We start from the raw sequence: 19,394 nt of genomic DNA, 5'->3' as shown, positions 1-19,394 counted from the left end.
CTATGTTAGAATCATTGATACTCTGTTCTCGCTGTGTTCACTACAACGTTTGATCCCAGAGCAAACGTGTTGGACTCTGTGTTAGAATCATTGATACTCTATTATCGCTGTCTTCACTCCATAGGTTACCCAGAGAAATCGTTGAATTATTTGAAACATATGGCTGGGGACCTTTTTTTATTTTTTTTATTTTGTAATCTGTAATTAAAAAATCATGTTTCTAATTGATTTTGAATATATATTTAACTGATCATTGGACTCTATGTTAGAATCATTGATACTCTGTTCTTGCTCTCTTCACTACAACGTTTGATCCCAGAGCAAACGTTGAATTATTTGAAACACATGGTTAGATACCTTTTTTTCCATTGTAATCTTCAATTTTATATTCATGTTCTTGATCGATTTGAAAATATATTTTACCGATCATTGGACTCTGTGTTAGAATCATTGATACTGTATTATCGCTGTCTTCACTCCATAGGTTACCCAGAGAAATCGTTGAATTATTTGAAACATATGGCTGGGGACCTTTTTTTTATATTGTAATCTGTAATTAAAAAATCATGTTTCTAATTGATTTTGAATATATATTTAACTGATCATTGGACTCTATGTTAGAATCATTGATACTCTGTTCTTGCTGTCTTCACTACAACGTTTGATCCCAGAGCAAACGTTAAATTATTTGAAATTCATGGTTAGATACCTTTTTTTACATTGTAATCTTCAATTTTATATTCATGTTCTCGATCGATTTGAAAATATATTTTACCGATCATTGGACTCTGTGTTAGAATCATTGATACTCTATTATCGCTGTCTTCACTCCATAGGTTACCCAGAGAATTCGTTGAATTCTTTGAAACATATGGCTGGGGACCTTTTTTGCCTTTCTTACAGAAAGGTATAGTTATCGGTCGATTTGGGAGATCCTTAATTATGGGTCTTAGATATACCTTTATAGGTACCTATCGAATCAGCTCGACGAGTTCAGACGATGTCAGTGTATTTGTGTGTGCATGTGTGATTTTTAGTAAACATTGTCCACACGTTTTTGCGAAACTGGGAAGTGCAATAAAAATGATTTTCGTCTTAAAAATTTTGTTTTTTTTCCCTCTTCAATGTATAAAAGAAAGAAAAAAAAACAAAATAGTTTGAAAAATAAATTTTCATAGTAATTATCATCAAATCTTCACTCCAAAAAACGTGCCAATTTGGCTTGCTAGCTACAACCAGCAATCACTAAAATGAAGATTATCGTGTATATGACGTCAAATTATACATGACGTCATTTACACGATGGGCGCGCTACTACCTTACCCAAACGATGCGTTCAAGTGAGGAACGACACCTTTCACTCCCACTCAGAATTGCTGCCTTAAAAATAACCATGTAGAAAGAATACAAACATTAGGAAGTTGTTTTTATATTTTATAAATTGTTACTGGATCAGCTTTAAGCCGAACCATTTCAAAAAATTGGAGCAAAGCTCCAAATGGTTAAATTTGTATATGGTTTTCACCAAGGGGTACAACCCCGTTTTAATAAGAATCAGTCATGAGTAGTTGTGGCCAACATCGCATGGTACGAAAGCGATTGTTACTTCGATGTTTCGATGACGATGGAGGGACGCGTGCGGGCGGACGAAACAAACCATCTCAATTTTTCTCACACGCTTATTTTTTATTAACCATTTTATATGGTTACTAAATTAATAATGTAAAATAAAATGGTTACTTTTGAACGATTTTTTCTTGTAAAAATTTCAACCATGATGATAGTTCTCATGTTAAAATTAAAAGAATGGTTTTATGTTGCGTTCTTTTAATTTATATTCATGTTCTGATTGATTTTCATCGGTTTGTTTTTTTAATGATCAATATTTAAGAAATTGTACAGCCCGAATAGCAAAGACCATTATAATAAGATAACCGAACAATGATTTTCATGTTAACAATAAACATCATCGTAGTATCACAATATTTATCAAGCGCTTTATTTTTGAAATCACCATGATTTTTAAAGTCACCATAAAGTTTGTCGTGAATTCAAAATACCTAATCATAATTTCAAAAAATATCAGCAACACGGTATCACAATAAATTTATTGTAATTATTATTGTTACAGTGCAATTCGTGATTCAATGAAAATCCAAACCAAAACGAACACGGTTGAAATTTTGATTGTTTTACGTATATACAATTCATCGTGTAGATATATGTTTATGAGCGCGCGCGAAATGGTAGCGAAAAATTTTGTTTGTGGGCGACAGTTTTCTTGCGAAAATCCTGTGTACATGCACCATGGTAAGTCTTTTTTCAGAATAATCAGGTTTACTTCCATTCATAAATTTGTTCTAACTTTCTAGGAGGTGAAATCAACAGCAGTTCAGCGGCTCCTGCTACAGCAGATAAATCTTCCGGTGAAGGGCGGAAGATACCATGGAAGGTCCAATATAAGAATTCCCTTGTCCCGAACTGCCTCAGGCCGGCTCAGCTTTTGGTCAACGAAAAACCCCGGTGGTGAGTACCTTTGTGGAATAATTATGCTCATTCCTGTTTATTAATCAAATCATTTTTCTAGGAGCTGATAGGAGGACTGTTCCGCGGTTTTGTTTACAGTTGACCTTTAAATGTTTACCTCTGGTAGAAGCTTCTCGGAAAACGGGTATGGCAACACGCTCCCAGCAACGGTGGAGAAACATAAAATCTCTCGATCATGTTCCGGGTAGAAACGCTCCAGGCCTCAATGCTTATTCGTTCCCGAAGATTCTCTTCAGTGATCGAGCTATTGAAAGCCCCGTCAACTCTTTCGAATATAAAACTACGAGCATGGTGTCTCGGTTCCAATGTCTGATCCTTGCCTGCAAAACGCATTTTGAAGTAGACTATATATGGACGCCAATTGGACTTCAACGGATAATCACTCCCGAAAGATGGGTAATTTGATAGTGAATGACGAAATTTAGAAAAATAAGCTGCTAGGCTTCTTTTCAAGAGTTGATCAGTCGAACATTCCTCTGGATAGTAACAGATATGTAAGTTAATAATTCTATTCCGTAGGTGGATCTAACGAAATATTTTTAACTCGTGCTTAAATATGAATAACACAATATATCTTTTTCCCACAGGCTGAGCCAACTGTATGTAACCTAGTTTTGGACTTTTTCGTTTGGCCTGACCTGAAATGTAATATCGAAGACAAGCTGAAGAAAATGCTTTTGAAGGTCATACTCCATTTAGTTCAGTTTGACGGAGCCATCTCAGGGACCTATCTACGTTCAAAGTCGGATGATCAAAGAATTACTTTATTTATCATATGACAAAAGCGACCTCGATGTGGCAATGAACATTATAAAGTGTGTCTGTAAGTATCCGTTTTTAGTAGACTTTTAAATTTGTACTTATTCATACAAAATTTGTTTTTCGCAGCATGCCTTGTGTACAACAACATTTTTATGTGGACAAATTACACTGCATCCGAGTGTCGGAAACCAGTCATTTGAACAACATTTTTGGCATCAGAATGATCGTTCTCTAAAATAAAAACAGATTATAGAACCGAGACCAAAGAAACTGTGCTTTGAAGATACTGTCTTGCAACATAATCCTACAATGATTACGCTGTTGAGTTCCTTGTCTCTCTGCTCAAATTAGTTTTGCAGATAACATTGTCAAATTAGTCCAGTTCCTCGTCCCGCACTGACAATGAAGATGGCCTGATCAACTTTGCAACGTACTCTTCTGGAAATCTAACCGCAAAACCAGCTGATGTACTAATACAAGCACAGATTGCTTTGCATCGTCCAACTCGAAATCCTGCTATCCTGCTTTCTTTTTTATCCAAACGAATCCCGAAGTCCATCAGGAAGAGTGATAGCAGTAACATTCAAAATCACTCGAGACAGCAATCTAGGTTCGATTGCGATACATTTATTTTCGTAATGACTGTCTTTCGATTGAAATTCGCACAACCGAAAATTCTAATCCACTGTTAAGTGTATCAAATCGGGTTTTTATATTGTAATCTTCAATTTTATATTCATGTTCTTGATTGATTTTGAAAATATATTTTACCGATCATTGGACTCTATGTTAGCATCATTGATACTTTATTCTCGCTGTCTTCGCTCCATAGGTTACCCAGAGAAATCGTTAAATTATTTGAAACATATGGCTGGGGACCTTTTTTGCCTTTCTTACAGAAAGGTATAGTTATCGGTCGATTTGGGAGATCCTTAATTATGGGTCTTAGATATACCTTTATAGGTACCTATCGAATCAGCTCGACGAGTTCAGACGATGTCAGTGTATTTGTGTGTGCATGTGTGATTTTTAGTAAACATTGTCCACACGTTTTTGCGAAACTGGGAAGTGCAATAAAAATGATTTTCGTCTTAAAAATTTTGTTTTTTTTCCCTCTTCAATGTATAAAAGAAAGAAAAAAAAACAAAATAGTTTGAAAAATAAATTTTCATAGTAATTATCATCAAATCTTCACTCCAAAAAACGTGCCAATTTGGCTTGCTAGCTACAACCAGCAATCACTAAAATGAAGATTATCGTGTATATGACGTCAAATTATACATGACGTCATTTACACGATGGGCGCGCTACTACCTTACCCAAACGATGCGTTCAAGTGAGGAACGACACCTTTCACTCCCACTCAGAATTGCTGCCTTAAAAATAACCATGTAGAAAGAATACAAACATTAGGAAGTTGTTTTTATATTTTATAAATTGTTACTGGATCAGCTTTAAGCCGAACCATTTCAAAAAATTGGAGCAAAGCTCCAAATGGTTAAATTTGTATATGGTTTTCACCAAGGGGTACAACCCCGTTTTAATAAGAATCAGTCATGAGTAGTTGTGGCCAACATCGCATGGTACGAAAGCGATTGTTACTTCGATGTTTCGATGACGATGGAGGGACGCGTGCGGGCGGACGAAACAAACCATCTCAATTTTTCTCACACGCTTATTTTTTATTAACCATTTTATATGGTTACTAAATTAATAATGTAAAATAAAATGGTTACTTTTGAACGATTTTTTCTTGTAAAAATTTCAACCATGATGATAGTTCTCATGTTAAAATTAAAAGAATGGTTTTATGTTGCGTTCTTTTAATTTATATTCATGTTCTGATTGATTTTCATCGGTTTGTTTTTTTAATGATCAATATTTAAGAAATTGTACAGCCCGAATAGCAAAGACCATTATAATAAGATAACCGAACAATGATTTTCATGTTAACAATAAACATCATCGTAGTATCACAATATTTATCAAGCGCTTTATTTTTGAAATCACCATGATTTTTAAAGTCACCATAAAGTTTGTCGTGAATTCAAAATACCTAATCATAATTTCAAAAAATATCAGCAACACGGTATCACAATAAATTTATTGTAATTATTATTGTTACAGTGCAATTCGTGATTCAATGAAAATCCAAACCAAAACGAACACGGTTGAAATTTTGATTGTTTTACGTATATACAATTCATCGTGTAGATATATGTTTATGAGCGCGCGCGAAATGGTAGCGAAAAATTTTGTTTGTGGGCGACAGTTTTCTTGCGAAAATCCTGTGTACATGCACCATGGTAAGTCTTTTTTCAGAATAATCAGGTTTACTTCCATTCATAAATTTGTTCTAACTTTCTAGGAGGTGAAATCAACAGCAGTTCAGCGGCTCCTGCTACAGCAGATAAATCTTCCGGTGAAGGGCGGAAGATACCATGGAAGGTCCAATATAAGAATTCCCTTGTCCCGAACTGCCTCAGGCCGGCTCAGCTTTTGGTCAACGAAAAACCCCGGTGGTGAGTACCTTTGTGGAATAATTATGCTCATTCCTGTTTATTAATCAAATCATTTTTCTAGGAGCTGATAGGAGGACTGTTCCGCGGTTTTGTTTACAGTTGACCTTTAAATGTTTACCTCTGGTAGAAGCTTCTCGGAAAACGGGTATGGCAACACGCTCCCAGCAACGGTGGAGAAACATAAAATCTCTCGATCATGTTCCGGGTAGAAACGCTCCAGGCCTCAATGCTTATTCGTTCCCGAAGATTCTCTTCAGTGATCGAGCTATTGAAAGCCCCGTCAACTCTTTCGAATATAAAACTACGAGCATGGTGTCTCGGTTCCAATGTCTGATCCTTGCCTGCAAAACGCATTTTGAAGTAGACTATATATGGACGCCAATTGGACTTCAACGGATAATCACTCCCGAAAGATGGGTAATTTGATAGTGAATGACGAAATTTAGAAAAATAAGCTGCTAGGCTTCTTTTCAAGAGTTGATCAGTCGAACATTCCTCTGGATAGTAACAGATATGTAAGTTAATAATTCTATTCCGTAGGTGGATCTAACGAAATATTTTTAACTCGTGCTTAAATATGAATAACACAATATATCTTTTTCCCACAGGCTGAGCCAACTGTATGTAACCTAGTTTTGGACTTTTTCGTTTGGCCTGACCTGAAATGTAATATCGAAGACAAGCTGAAGAAAATGCTTTTGAAGGTCATACTCCATTTAGTTCAGTTTGACGGAGCCATCTCAGGGACCTATCTACGTTCAAAGTCGGATGATCAAAGAATTACTTTATTTATCATATGACAAAAGCGACCTCGATGTGGCAATGAACATTATAAAGTGTGTCTGTAAGTATCCGTTTTTAGTAGACTTTTAAATTTGTACTTATTCATACAAAATTTGTTTTTCGCAGCATGCCTTGTGTACAACAACATTTTTATGTGGACAAATTACACTGCATCCGAGTGTCGGAAACCAGTCATTTGAACAACATTTTTGGCATCAGAATGATCGTTCTCTAAAATAAAAACAGATTATAGAACCGAGACCAAAGAAACTGTGCTTTGAAGATACTGTCTTGCAACATAATCCTACAATGATTACGCTGTTGAGTTCCTTGTCTCTCTGCTCAAATTAGTTTTGCAGATAACATTGTCAAATTAGTCCAGTTCCTCGTCCCGCACTGACAATGAAGATGGCCTGATCAACTTTGCAACGTACTCTTCTGGAAATCTAACCGCAAAACCAGCTGATGTACTAATACAAGCACAGATTGCTTTGCATCGTCCAACTCGAAATCCTGCTATCCTGCTTTCTTTTTTATCCAAACGAATCCCGAAGTCCATCAGGAAGAGTGATAGCAGTAACATTCAAAATCACTCGAGACAGCAATCTAGGTTCGATTGCGATACATTTATTTTCGTAATGACTGTCTTTCGATTGAAATTCGCACAACCGAAAATTCTAATCCACTGTTAAGTGTATCAAATCGGGTTTTTATATTGTAATCTTCAATTTTATATTCATGTTCTTGATTGATTTTGAAAATATATTTTACCGATCATTGGACTCTATGTTAGCATCATTGATACTTTATTCTCGCTGTCTTCGCTCCATAGGTTACCCAGAGAAATCGTTAAATTATTTGAAACATATGGCTGGGGACCTTTTTGCCTTTCTTACAGAAAGGTATAGTTATCGGTCGATTTGGGAGATCCTTAATTATGGGTCTTAGATATACCTTTATAGGTACCTATCGAATCAGCTCGACGAGTTCAGACGATGTCAGTGTATTTGTGTGTGCATGTGTGATTTTTAGTAAACATTGTCCACACGTTTTTGCGAAACTGGGAAGTGCAATAAAAATGATTTTCGTCTTAAAAATTTTGTTTTTTTTCCCTCTTCAATGTATAAAAGAAAGAAAAAAAAACAAAATAGTTTGAAAAATAAATTTTCATAGTAATTATCATCAAATCTTCACTCCAAAAAACGTGCCAATTTGGCTTGCTAGCTACAACCAGCAATCACTAAAATGAAGATTATCGTGTATATGACGTCAAATTATACATGACGTCATTTACACGATGGGCGCGCTACTACCTTACCCAAACGATGCGTTCAAGTGAGGAACGACACCTTTCACTCCCACTCAGAATTGCTGCCTTAAAAATAACCATGTAGAAAGAATACAAACATTAGGAAGTTGTTTTTATATTTTATAAATTGTTACTGGATCAGCTTTAAGCCGAACCATTTCAAAAAATTGGAGCAAAGCTCCAAATGGTTAAATTTGTATATGGTTTTCACCAAGGGGTACAACCCCGTTTTAATAAGAATCAGTCATGAGTAGTTGTGGCCAACATCGCATGGTACGAAAGCGATTGTTACTTCGATGTTTCGATGACGATGGAGGGACGCGTGCGGGCGGACGAAACAAACCATCTCAATTTTTCTCACACGCTTATTTTTTATTAACCATTTTATATGGTTACTAAATTAATAATGTAAAATAAAATGGTTACTTTTGAACGATTTTTTCTTGTAAAAATTTCAACCATGATGATAGTTCTCATGTTAAAATTAAAAGAATGGTTTTATGTTGCGTTCTTTTAATTTATATTCATGTTCTGATTGATTTTCATCGGTTTGTTTTTTTAATGATCAATATTTAAGAAATTGTACAGCCCGAATAGCAAAGACCATTATAATAAGATAACCGAACAATGATTTTCATGTTAACAATAAACATCATCGTAGTATCACAATATTTATCAAGCGCTTTATTTTTGAAATCACCATGATTTTTAAAGTCACCATAAAGTTTGTCGTGAATTCAAAATACCTAATCATAATTTCAAAAAATATCAGCAACACGGTATCACAATAAATTTATTGTAATTATTATTGTTACAGTGCAATTCGTGATTCAATGAAAATCCAAACCAAAACGAACACGGTTGAAATTTTGATTGTTTTACGTATATACAATTCATCGTGTAGATATATGTTTATGAGCGCGCGCGAAATGGTAGCGAAAAATTTTGTTTGTGGGCGACAGTTTTCTTGCGAAAATCCTGTGTACATGCACCATGGTAAGTCTTTTTTCAGAATAATCAGGTTTACTTCCATTCATAAATTTGTTCTAACTTTCTAGGAGGTGAAATCAACAGCAGTTCAGCGGCTCCTGCTACAGCAGATAAATCTTCCGGTGAAGGGCGGAAGATACCATGGAAGGTCCAATATAAGAATTCCCTTGTCCCGAACTGCCTCAGGCCGGCTCAGCTTTTGGTCAACGAAAAACCCCGGTGGTGAGTACCTTTGTGGAATAATTATGCTCATTCCTGTTTATTAATCAAATCATTTTTCTAGGAGCTGATAGGAGGACTGTTCCGCGGTTTTGTTTACAGTTGACCTTTAAATGTTTACCTCTGGTAGAAGCTTCTCGGAAAACGGGTATGGCAACACGCTCCCAGCAACGGTGGAGAAACATAAAATCTCTCGATCATGTTCCGGGTAGAAACGCTCCAGGCCTCAATGCTTATTCGTTCCCGAAGATTCTCTTCAGTGATCGAGCTATTGAAAGCCCCGTCAACTCTTTCGAATATAAAACTACGAGCATGGTGTCTCGGTTCCAATGTCTGATCCTTGCCTGCAAAACGCATTTTGAAGTAGACTATATATGGACGCCAATTGGACTTCAACGGATAATCACTCCCGAAAGATGGGTAATTTGATAGTGAATGACGAAATTTAGAAAAATAAGCTGCTAGGCTTCTTTTCAAGAGTTGATCAGTCGAACATTCCTCTGGATAGTAACAGATATGTAAGTTAATAATTCTATTCCGTAGGTGGATCTAACGAAATATTTTTAACTCGTGCTTAAATATGAATAACACAATATATCTTTTTCCCACAGGCTGAGCCAACTGTATGTAACCTAGTTTTGGACTTTTTCGTTTGGCCTGACCTGAAATGTAATATCGAAGACAAGCTGAAGAAAATGCTTTTGAAGGTCATACTCCATTTAGTTCAGTTTGACGGAGCCATCTCAGGGACCTATCTACGTTCAAAGTCGGATGATCAAAGAATTACTTTATTTATCATATGACAAAAGCGACCTCGATGTGGCAATGAACATTATAAAGTGTGTCTGTAAGTATCCGTTTTTAGTAGACTTTTAAATTTGTACTTATTCATACAAAATTTGTTTTTCGCAGCATGCCTTGTGTACAACAACATTTTTATGTGGACAAATTACACTGCATCCGAGTGTCGGAAACCAGTCATTTGAACAACATTTTTGGCATCAGAATGATCGTTCTCTAAAATAAAAACAGATTATAGAACCGAGACCAAAGAAACTGTGCTTTGAAGATACTGTCTTGCAACATAATCCTACAATGATTACGCTGTTGAGTTCCTTGTCTCTCTGCTCAAATTAGTTTTGCAGATAACATTGTCAAATTAGTCCAGTTCCTCGTCCCGCACTGACAATGAAGATGGCCTGATCAACTTTGCAACGTACTCTTCTGGAAATCTAACCGCAAAACCAGCTGATGTACTAATACAAGCACAGATTGCTTTGCATCGTCCAACTCGAAATCCTGCTATCCTGCTTTCTTTTTTATCCAAACGAATCCCGAAGTCCATCAGGAAGAGTGATAGCAGTAACATTCAAAATCACTCGAGACAGCAATCTAGGTTCGATTGCGATACATTTATTTTCGTAATGACTGTCTTTCGATTGAAATTCGCACAACCGAAAATTCTAATCCACTGTTAAGTGTATCAAATCGGGTTTTTATATTGTAATCTTCAATTTTATATTCATGTTCTTGATTGATTTTGAAAATATATTTTACCGATCATTGGACTCTATGTTAGCATCATTGATACTTTATTCTCGCTGTCTTCGCTCCATAGGTTACCCAGAGAAATCGTTAAATTATTTGAAACATATGGCTGGGGACCTTTTTTTATATTGTAATCTGTAATTAAAAAATCATGTTTCTAATTGATTTTGAATATATATTTAACTGATCATTGGACTCTATGTTAGAATCATTGATACTCTGTTCTCGCTGTGTTCACTACAACGTTTGATCCCAGAGCAAACGTGTTGGACTCTGTGTTAGAATCATTGATACTCTATTATCGCTGTCTTCACTCCATAGGTTACCCAGAGAAATCGTTGAATTATTTGAAACATATGGCTGGGGACCTTTTTTTATTTTTTTTATTTTGTAATCTGTAATTAAAAAATCATGTTTCTAATTGATTTTGAATATATATTTAACTGATCATTGGACTCTATGTTAGAATCATTGATACTCTGTTCTTGCTCTCTTCACTACAACGTTTGATCCCAGAGCAAACGTTGAATTATTTGAAACACATGGTTAGATACCTTTTTTTCCATTGTAATCTTCAATTTTATATTCATGTTCTTGATCGATTTGAAAATATATTTTACCGATCATTGGACTCTGTGTTAGAATCATTGATACTGTATTATCGCTGTCTTCACTCCATAGGTTACCCAGAGAAATCGTTGAATTATTTGAAACATATGGCTGGGGACCTTTTTTTTATATTGTAATCTGTAATTAAAAAATCATGTTTCTAATTGATTTTGAATATATATTTAACTGATCATTGGACTCTATGTTAGAATCATTGATACTCTGTTCTTGCTGTCTTCACTACAACGTTTGATCCCAGAGCAAACGTTAAATTATTTGAAATTCATGGTTAGATACCTTTTTTTACATTGTAATCTTCAATTTTATATTCATGTTCTCGATCGATTTGAAAATATATTTTACCGATCATTGGACTCTGTGTTAGAATCATTGATACTCTATTATCGCTGTCTTCACTCCATAGGTTACCCAGAGAATTCGTTGAATTCTTTGAAACATATGGCTGGGGACCTTTTTTTTATATTGTAATCTGTAATTAAAAAATCATGTTTCTAATTGATTTTGAATATATATTTAACTGATCATTGGACTCTATGTTAGAATCATTGATACTCTGTTCTCGCTGTGTTCACTACAACGTTTGATCCCAGAGCAAACGTTGAATTATTTGAAACACATGGTTAGATACCTTTTTTTACATTGTAATCTTCAATTTTATATTCATGTTCTTGATCGATTTGAAAATATATTTTACCGATCATTGGACTCTGTGTTAGAATCATTGATACTGTATTATCGCTGTCTTCACTCCATAGGTTACCCAGAGAAATCGTTGAATTATTTGAAACATATGGCTGGGGACTTTTTTTTTATATTGTAATCTGTAATTAAAAAATCATGTTTCTAATTGATTTTGAATATATATTTAACTGATCATTGGACTCTATGTTAGAATCATTGATACTCTGTTCTTGCTGTCTTCACTACAACGTTTGATCCCAGAGCAAACGTTAAATTATTTGAAATTCATGGTTAGATACCTTTTTTTACATTGTAATCTTCAATTTTATATTCATGTTCTCGATCGATTTGAAAATATATTTTACCGATCATTGGACTCTGTGTTAGAATCATTGATACTCTATTATCGCTGTCTTCACTCCATAGGTTACCCAGAGAATTCGTTGAATTCTTTGAAACATATGGCTGGGGACCTTTTTTTTATATTGTAATCTGTAATTAAAAAATCATGTTTCTAATTGATTTTGAATATATATTTAACTGATCATTGGACTCTATGTTAGAATCATTGATACTCTGTTCTTGCTCTCTTCACTACAACGTTTGATCCCAGAGCAAACGTTGAATTATTTGAAACACATGGTTAGATACCTTTTTTTACATTGTAATCTTCAATTTTATATTCATGTTCTTGATCGATTTGAAAATATATTTTACCGATCATTGGACTCTGTGTTAGAATCATTGATACTGTATTATCGCTGTCTTCACTCCATAGGTTACCCAGAGAAATCGTTGAATTATTTGAAACATATGGCTGGGGACCTTTTTTTAATTGTAATCTGTAATTAAAAAAATCATGTTTCTAATTGATTTTGAATATATATTTAACTGATCATTGGACTCTATGTTAGAATCATTGATACTCTGTTCTTGCTGTCTTCACTACAACGTTTGATCCCAGAGCAAACGTTAAATTATTTGAAATTCATGGTTAGATACCTTTTTTTACATTGTAATCTTCAATTTTATATTCATGTTCTTGATCGATTTGAAAATATATTTTACCGATCATTGGACTCTGTGTTAGAATCATTGATACTCTATTATCGCTGTCTTCACTCCATAGGTTACCCAGAGAAATCAGAATTCTTTGAAACATATGGCTGGGGACCTTTTTTTTATATTGTAATCTGTAATTAAAAAATCATGTTTCTAATTGATTTTGAATATATATTTAACTGATCATAGGACTCTGTGTTAGAATCATTGATACTCCGTTCTTTCTGTGTACACTCCATAGGTTATCCAAAGCGAACGAAAAATTAACTCGCTATGTGCTTTCAGTTCAACAACACAAAGGAGGAAAATGATAACTCAAGTTTAAGTTCTTAGAATCGAACAACGTTTTGAATGTTGGTCAAACTTAATTTTGGGTACTAAAAAAGGAGCGTGTGAGAAGTGGGTTTTTGTTTGGCATTTTTTGTCTAGAAAAAAATATTTTCAACCGCTTTTTCGTTGAAAGGTGAGTGAATACGATTACAATTCCAAAATTCGAGTGGAAAGAGTAATTTTTTGGAAAATATAAAGTAGTGAGAATAATATTCACGGTTGATAATACACAGTGGGACAAGTGCGAATAATACAGGAGGTAAGTGCAAACGCATATTTTAGCTATGAAACATTGACCTTTCAAAAATTTATTTCTTGTAAACGGGGCTTCGATTGTCCCCTGTCATCAGGGGTGGAGGAGGGCGCTGTTAGAAACTGGTCAAGTGAAAATTATGTTTACAGCGACTTTTAATTTCAACTCCTATGTGGAGTTGATTTGTATCATTTTCAATTTCAATTTTCTCATAACATAACGGGTTCTTGACGACAAACTCTTTATTGAAACAATCCTAACATTCGGAAGTAAATGAAAATCTTTAATTCTTTTTCAATCAACCAATATATTTATTCTTGAAATTTGTTCTGACTAATTTTTTAATTTGTTTTATCATGATTGTTTGGAGCTATCTGTTTTTATGTTCCGACATCAAATATTCAAATTAAAAGCCAACTATGTTGTTTTTTAAAATTTTCAAAAAGCCAACAAAACGAGGCGAAACAAAAAGAGGTGTGGAAGTAATTCTTCTAGAAAACAATGTGTGTTTGAAGATTCAGAATTTAGATTCAGTACATATGTTGATTCAAAATTAGATTAATATTTATGATTGATATACAGAATTGTTATTCTGAATTTAGATCTAGATTTCACACAAGCTTAGATGCATGGATAGATGGATAGATTCAGAATAATGTCGATTTTGTTTTCTGGAAATGTTTGCTTATTTTATTTTATTAACAGTGGATTGTAGCCTTTCTTACAGTCTATAAATTATATTTGGATACACATGATACAAAGTAATAAATTAATGGTAGATTTATGAATTCTGAGTAATGATTTAAGTATTTCGAACGTAGTAAATCCTAAATGAATTTAAGAAATTAAGATTCAAATTTTTTTATAGGACAAACTATTTTTTAAATAATTATAATTTTCACTTAAATAATAACATAATTGTAAACAAATTGAAAAATTTTGAATGATTGAATTCTGGAATATCTTGTATTATCCCGTTTCTATGACATTATGATCTTATATCTTTAAAATAGAAGAGCCCTAAAAATGAAGAGTATATTTGAATAATATTGTAAAATATTTTTCAAAAATGTTGCGAAAAAGATACGATTCCGGATAACGGATGTTTATAGCGACTATTAATTTCAACTCCTATGTGGAGTCGATGTGTATCATTTTCAATTTCAATTTTCTCGTAACAAAGCGGGTCCTTGACGATAAACTCTGTATTGTAATCCCAACATTCGGAAGTAAGGGAAAATCTATAATTCTTTTACAATCAACTAATATATTTATTCTTTGAATTTGTACTGACGAATATTTTGATTCTTTTTATCATGATTGTTAGGAGCTATTTGTTTTATATTCCAACCTTAAATATCGGAAGTGCTGATTAGCTGAGTGATAAACTCTTCATTTAAAAAAGACATTAAATATCTAAATATAAAGCTGACTATTTTGTTTTTTATAATTTTCAAAAGCCAAAAAATGAGGCGAAACAAAAGGAGGTGATGAAGTAATTCTTCTTGAAAACAATGTGTGTTTGCAGATACAGAATTTGGATTCAGTACATTGATTCATAATTAGATTAATATTTATGATTTATATACAGAATTGAAATTCTGAATTTAGATCTAGATTTAACACAAACTTAGATTCAGATTTCAGATTCATTGAAATTTAGGTTCGGGATTGAGAACATCGATTTAGGTTCATAATTTAGTATTAGAATTTAAATTGAAAATTCTATTTCAGAACTCAGATTCAGATTCATAATCCAGATTCAGAATAATGTCGATTTTGTTTTCTGGAAATGTTTGCTTATTTGAACACTTTGTTTATATTGTAATCATGAATTTTATATCAATGTTCTTAATTGATTTTGAAAATATATTTTACCGATCATTGGACTCTGTGTTAGGATCATTGATTCTCTATTCTCGCTGTCTTCACTCAAACGTTTGTTCCCATAGCAAACGTTGAATTGATTGAAACAAATGGTTGGAGGCCGTTTTTTTATATTGTAATCATTAATTTAATATACATGTTCTTAATTGATTTTGAAAATATATTTCACTGATCATTGAACTCTATGTTAGATTCATTGATACTCTATTCTCGCTGTCTCCACTCCATAGGTTACCCAGAGCGAACGAAAAATGAACTCACTATCGGATATGTGCTCAAGTTTAAGTTCTTAGAATCGAACAACGTTTTGATTGTTGGTCAAACTTAATTTTGGGTACTTAAAAAGGAGCGTGTGAGAAGTGGGTTTTTGTTTGGCTTTTTTTGTCTAGAAGAAAACATTTTCAACCGTTTTTTCGTTGAAAGGTGAGTGTTTGGAATTGTAGTCGAGTGGAAACAGTTATTTTAGTGGAAAATTTAAAGAAGTGAGAATAATATTCACGGTTGATAATTCACACCGTGGTGCGAACAATACAGGGGTAAGTGCAAACGCATATTTTAGCCATGTAACATCGACCTTTCAAAAATTTATTTCTCATAAACGGGGCTTCGACTGTCCACTGTCATCAGGGGTGGAGGAGGGCGCTGTTAGAAACTGATCAAGAGAAAATTTTTAGCGACGTGTTCGTAAATGGATTCCGACAATAACGGATGTTTACAGCGACTTTTAATTTCAACTCCATGTGGAGTTGATGTGTAGACAAATCATTTTCAATTTCAATTTTCTCGTAACATAGCGGGTTCTTAATGACAAACTCTAAATTGAAACAATCCTAACATTCGGAAGTAAGTGAAAATCTATAATTCTTTTTCAATCAACCAATATATTTATTCTTCAAATTTGTTCCGACGAATTTTTTGATTCGTTTTATCATGATTGTTTGCAGCAATCTGTTTTAATATTCCGACATTAAATATCTAAATTAAAAGCCAACTATTTAATTTTTTTTATAATCTTCAATGAACCAAAAAACGAGGCGAAACAAAAAGAGGTAATGAAGTTATTCTTGCGGGATATAATAATATAATATATTTCACCGATCATTGAACTCTATGTTAGAATCATTGATACTCTATTCTCGCTGTCTCCACTCCATAGGTTACCCAGAGCGAACGAAAAATGAACTCACTATCGGATATGTGCTCAAGTTTAAGTTCTTAGAATCGAACAACGTTTTGATTGTTGGTCAAACTTAATTTTGGGTACTTAAAAAGGAGCGTGTGAGAAGTGGGTTTTTGTTTGGCATTTTTTGTCTAGAAGAAAACATTTTCAACCGTTTTTTCGTTGAAAGGTGAGTGTTTGGAATTGTAGTCGAGTGGAAACAGTTATTTTAGTGGAAAATTTAAAGAAGTGAGAATAATATTCACGGTTGATAATTCACACCGTGGTGCGAACAATACAGGGGTAAGTGCAAACGCATATTTTAGCCATGTAACATCGACCTTTCAAAAATTTATTTCTCATAAACGGGGCTTTGATTGTCCACTGTCATCAGGGGTGGAGGAGGGCGCTGTTAGAAACTGGTCAAGTGAAAATTTTTAGCGACGTGTTCGTAAATGGATTCCGACAATAACGGATGTTTACAGCGACTTTTAATTTCAACTCCATGTGGAGTTGATGTGTAGACAAATCATTTTCAATTTCAATTTTCTCGTAACATAGCGGGTTCTTAATGACAAACTCTAAATTGAAACAATCCTAACATTCGGAAGTAAGTGAAAATCTATAATTCTTTTTCAATCAACCAATATATTTATTCTTCAAATTTGTTCCGACGAATTTTTTGATTCGTTTTATCATGATTGTTTGCAGCAATCTGTTTTAATATTCCGACATTAAATATCTAAATTAAAAGCCAACTATTTTATTTTTTTTTATAATCTTCAATAAGCCAAAAAACGAGGCGAAACGAAAAGAGGTAATGAAGTAATTCTTCTTGGAAACAATGTGTGTTTGCAGATTAAGAATTTAGATTCAGTACATACGTAGATTCAAAATTAAATTCATATTTATGATTTATATACAGAATTGTAATTCTGAATTTAGATCTAGATTTCACACAAGCTTAGATTCAGATTTCAGATTCATTTGAAATTTAGGTTCGGGATTCAGAATATCGATTCAGGTTCATAATTAAGAATCATAATTTATATTGAAAATTCTATTTCAGTACTCAGATTCAGATTCATAATCCAGATTCAGGGCTTGTGATATAGCTCAGTTGGCAAGTCTGTTGCTTCCTGAGCGGATGTCCGTGAGTTCGAGCCCAAGAGTAAATATCGAACACAGTTGTACCGGATAAGTTTTTCAATAACTGTCCGCCAACTGGAACGTTGATAAAGTCGCGAATGCCACAAAGATGGTAAAACGACTATAATCGAAACAAAAAAAAAAATAATCCAGATTCAGATTAACACTTTGAAACGGATCCAGAATCCAAACACAGAATTCATATTCAGAATAAAACTCACTATTCATATTAACAATTCACATTTGGAATTCAAAATTCTGCATCTAAATAGAATTCAAATTAGATGCAGAGTGACAATCCAGAATCGCAGTTAAAATTCAAAAATCATCATTCAGTCCCATATTCAAATGCATGATTCAATTTCCGATTTTAGATTTGGAATTAATATTTATGAATTCATTTTCAGGTTTTAATGGATATAATATTAACAAATTTCAGTTTCTAGATTCAGAGTGTTCGTTTTTTCAAACTAAGACATCCTAATCCAGATTCAGATTTAGAATAAGAATCTAAATTTATAAATGATATATTACAAGGTCATGAGTATTTCAGACTACAGATTCTGTTTTTATTGCTTTTTGTCCAATAGAATTCCAATTCCAATTTGTCTAATTCAAATGATTGGTTTCGCATTCCAAATCGTGTATTCTAATTAGATTCATTGAAAATTTCAATACGCGTGTTTAATTACAAGTAAAAAGCTTTCGCTTGCGGGAATAGAGAAGTTACTTTGTACGGCTCGCAAGTCCAAATCAAGCTTTGCAGTCCGGATTTATAATGTTTCGGACAGATATCATGCTCGCGTAAGTCGGCAATGTTGCGGGCAGTAACCTGATAATGTACAGTGATCACTTACGCAATATGTTGTCTTATTATGAGTACACATGTAAATGGTATATGGGTATATGAGAAAAACCCTTTTTGAACTGTCAAAAGTTGGGTTAAATATTAGCTGCATCCTACTTGCACTAATGCAAAACCATCACCTAAATTCGTCAGCGCTTCCATCGCCTATTACGTTGGGGTGAATGATGCACGTTTGCCCCTGTGCCAACTGTATGACCTTAGCTTGCCACCGCTGCTCCTCCCCTTAGGCTGAGGCTACAATCATCGCTTTGCGTTCTAGGTTCCAATTAAAAAGGAATGCAACGCATTGGTATGTCATGCTAACGCGCCATGGTGCTTTCAAAATTCACTACAAATCATCACTTCTATACATTGGTTGGATAATGCTTGGAATAGTCTTCTTTCTTTCGAGAACCATTAAAAACTCATCAAATAATGATCCGGATAGCGAAAATTCCGAAAATTCCGAAATTTCAACCGACAAAATTCTTTGTTTTTTTTGCGGGAACTAAGAATTTAAGAAAATTTTCTCGTCGATTAAGATATTATTTAGTTTATCACACAAATTCGGACGGATCTTCGAACTATTGTGCTTAAAACCCGAAATCACTGCTTCAAACCGAGAAAAACAAGATTGGATTTCCTACTTGTCGCGCTACAAAACACCCTGGCATCAGCACCCTGTCGTGTGAACGTGTTGCGCTGCTTGTCGCCCC

At 34.0% G+C, this 19,394-nt stretch overlaps 4 protein-coding genes across 6 annotated transcripts in view; 3 read left to right on the top strand and 1 right to left on the bottom strand.

The window, feature by feature from the left end:
* The window catches only part of LOC129753496 (potassium voltage-gated channel protein Shal), a 784,223-nt gene that overhangs the window by 700,066 nt on the left and 64,763 nt on the right, over window positions 1-19,394 (bottom strand). The window lies entirely within an intron of this gene.
* Window positions 1,790-4,099, top strand: LOC129753498 (uncharacterized). Its single transcript, XM_055749318.1, has 3 exons — window positions 1,790-2,310; window positions 2,373-2,526; window positions 2,588-4,099. The coding sequence occupies exons 1-3, from the start codon at window positions 2,308-2,310 to the stop codon at window positions 2,950-2,952; spliced, it is 522 nt and encodes a 173-aa protein (XP_055605293.1). The 5' UTR covers window positions 1,790-2,307; the 3' UTR covers window positions 2,953-4,099.
* Window positions 5,095-7,404, top strand: LOC129753497 (uncharacterized). Its single transcript, XM_055749317.1, has 3 exons — window positions 5,095-5,615; window positions 5,678-5,831; window positions 5,893-7,404. The coding sequence occupies exons 1-3, from the start codon at window positions 5,613-5,615 to the stop codon at window positions 6,255-6,257; spliced, it is 522 nt and encodes a 173-aa protein (XP_055605292.1). The 5' UTR covers window positions 5,095-5,612; the 3' UTR covers window positions 6,258-7,404.
* On the top strand, window positions 8,399-10,708 carry LOC129753501 (uncharacterized). The gene is made up of 3 exons (XM_055749321.1): window positions 8,399-8,919; window positions 8,982-9,135; window positions 9,197-10,708. Exons 1-3 carry the CDS (start codon window positions 8,917-8,919, stop codon window positions 9,559-9,561), a joined length of 522 nt encoding a protein of 173 aa, XP_055605296.1. The 5' UTR covers window positions 8,399-8,916; the 3' UTR covers window positions 9,562-10,708.

Source organism: Uranotaenia lowii, chromosome 3 (assembly GCF_029784155.1).
Source record: "Uranotaenia lowii strain MFRU-FL chromosome 3, ASM2978415v1, whole genome shotgun sequence".
In the NCBI taxonomy this organism is placed as follows: Eukaryota; Metazoa; Arthropoda; class Insecta; order Diptera; family Culicidae; genus Uranotaenia; species Uranotaenia lowii.
The sequence above is the reverse complement of the archived record's forward strand: the minus strand, read 5'-3'. Positions and strand labels throughout refer to the sequence as shown.

Excerpts from the sequence above, each read along its gene's own strand:
- LOC129753497 (XM_055749317.1), top strand. Across the intron at positions 5,832-5,892 it reads GTCAACGAAAAACCCCGGTG|GAGCTGATAGGAGGACTGTT; the intron begins GTGAGTACCTTT and ends TCATTTTTCTAG.
- LOC129753498 (XM_055749318.1), top strand. Across the intron at positions 2,527-2,587 it reads GTCAACGAAAAACCCCGGTG|GAGCTGATAGGAGGACTGTT; the intron begins GTGAGTACCTTT and ends TCATTTTTCTAG.
- LOC129753501 (XM_055749321.1), top strand. Across the intron at positions 9,136-9,196 it reads GTCAACGAAAAACCCCGGTG|GAGCTGATAGGAGGACTGTT; the intron begins GTGAGTACCTTT and ends TCATTTTTCTAG.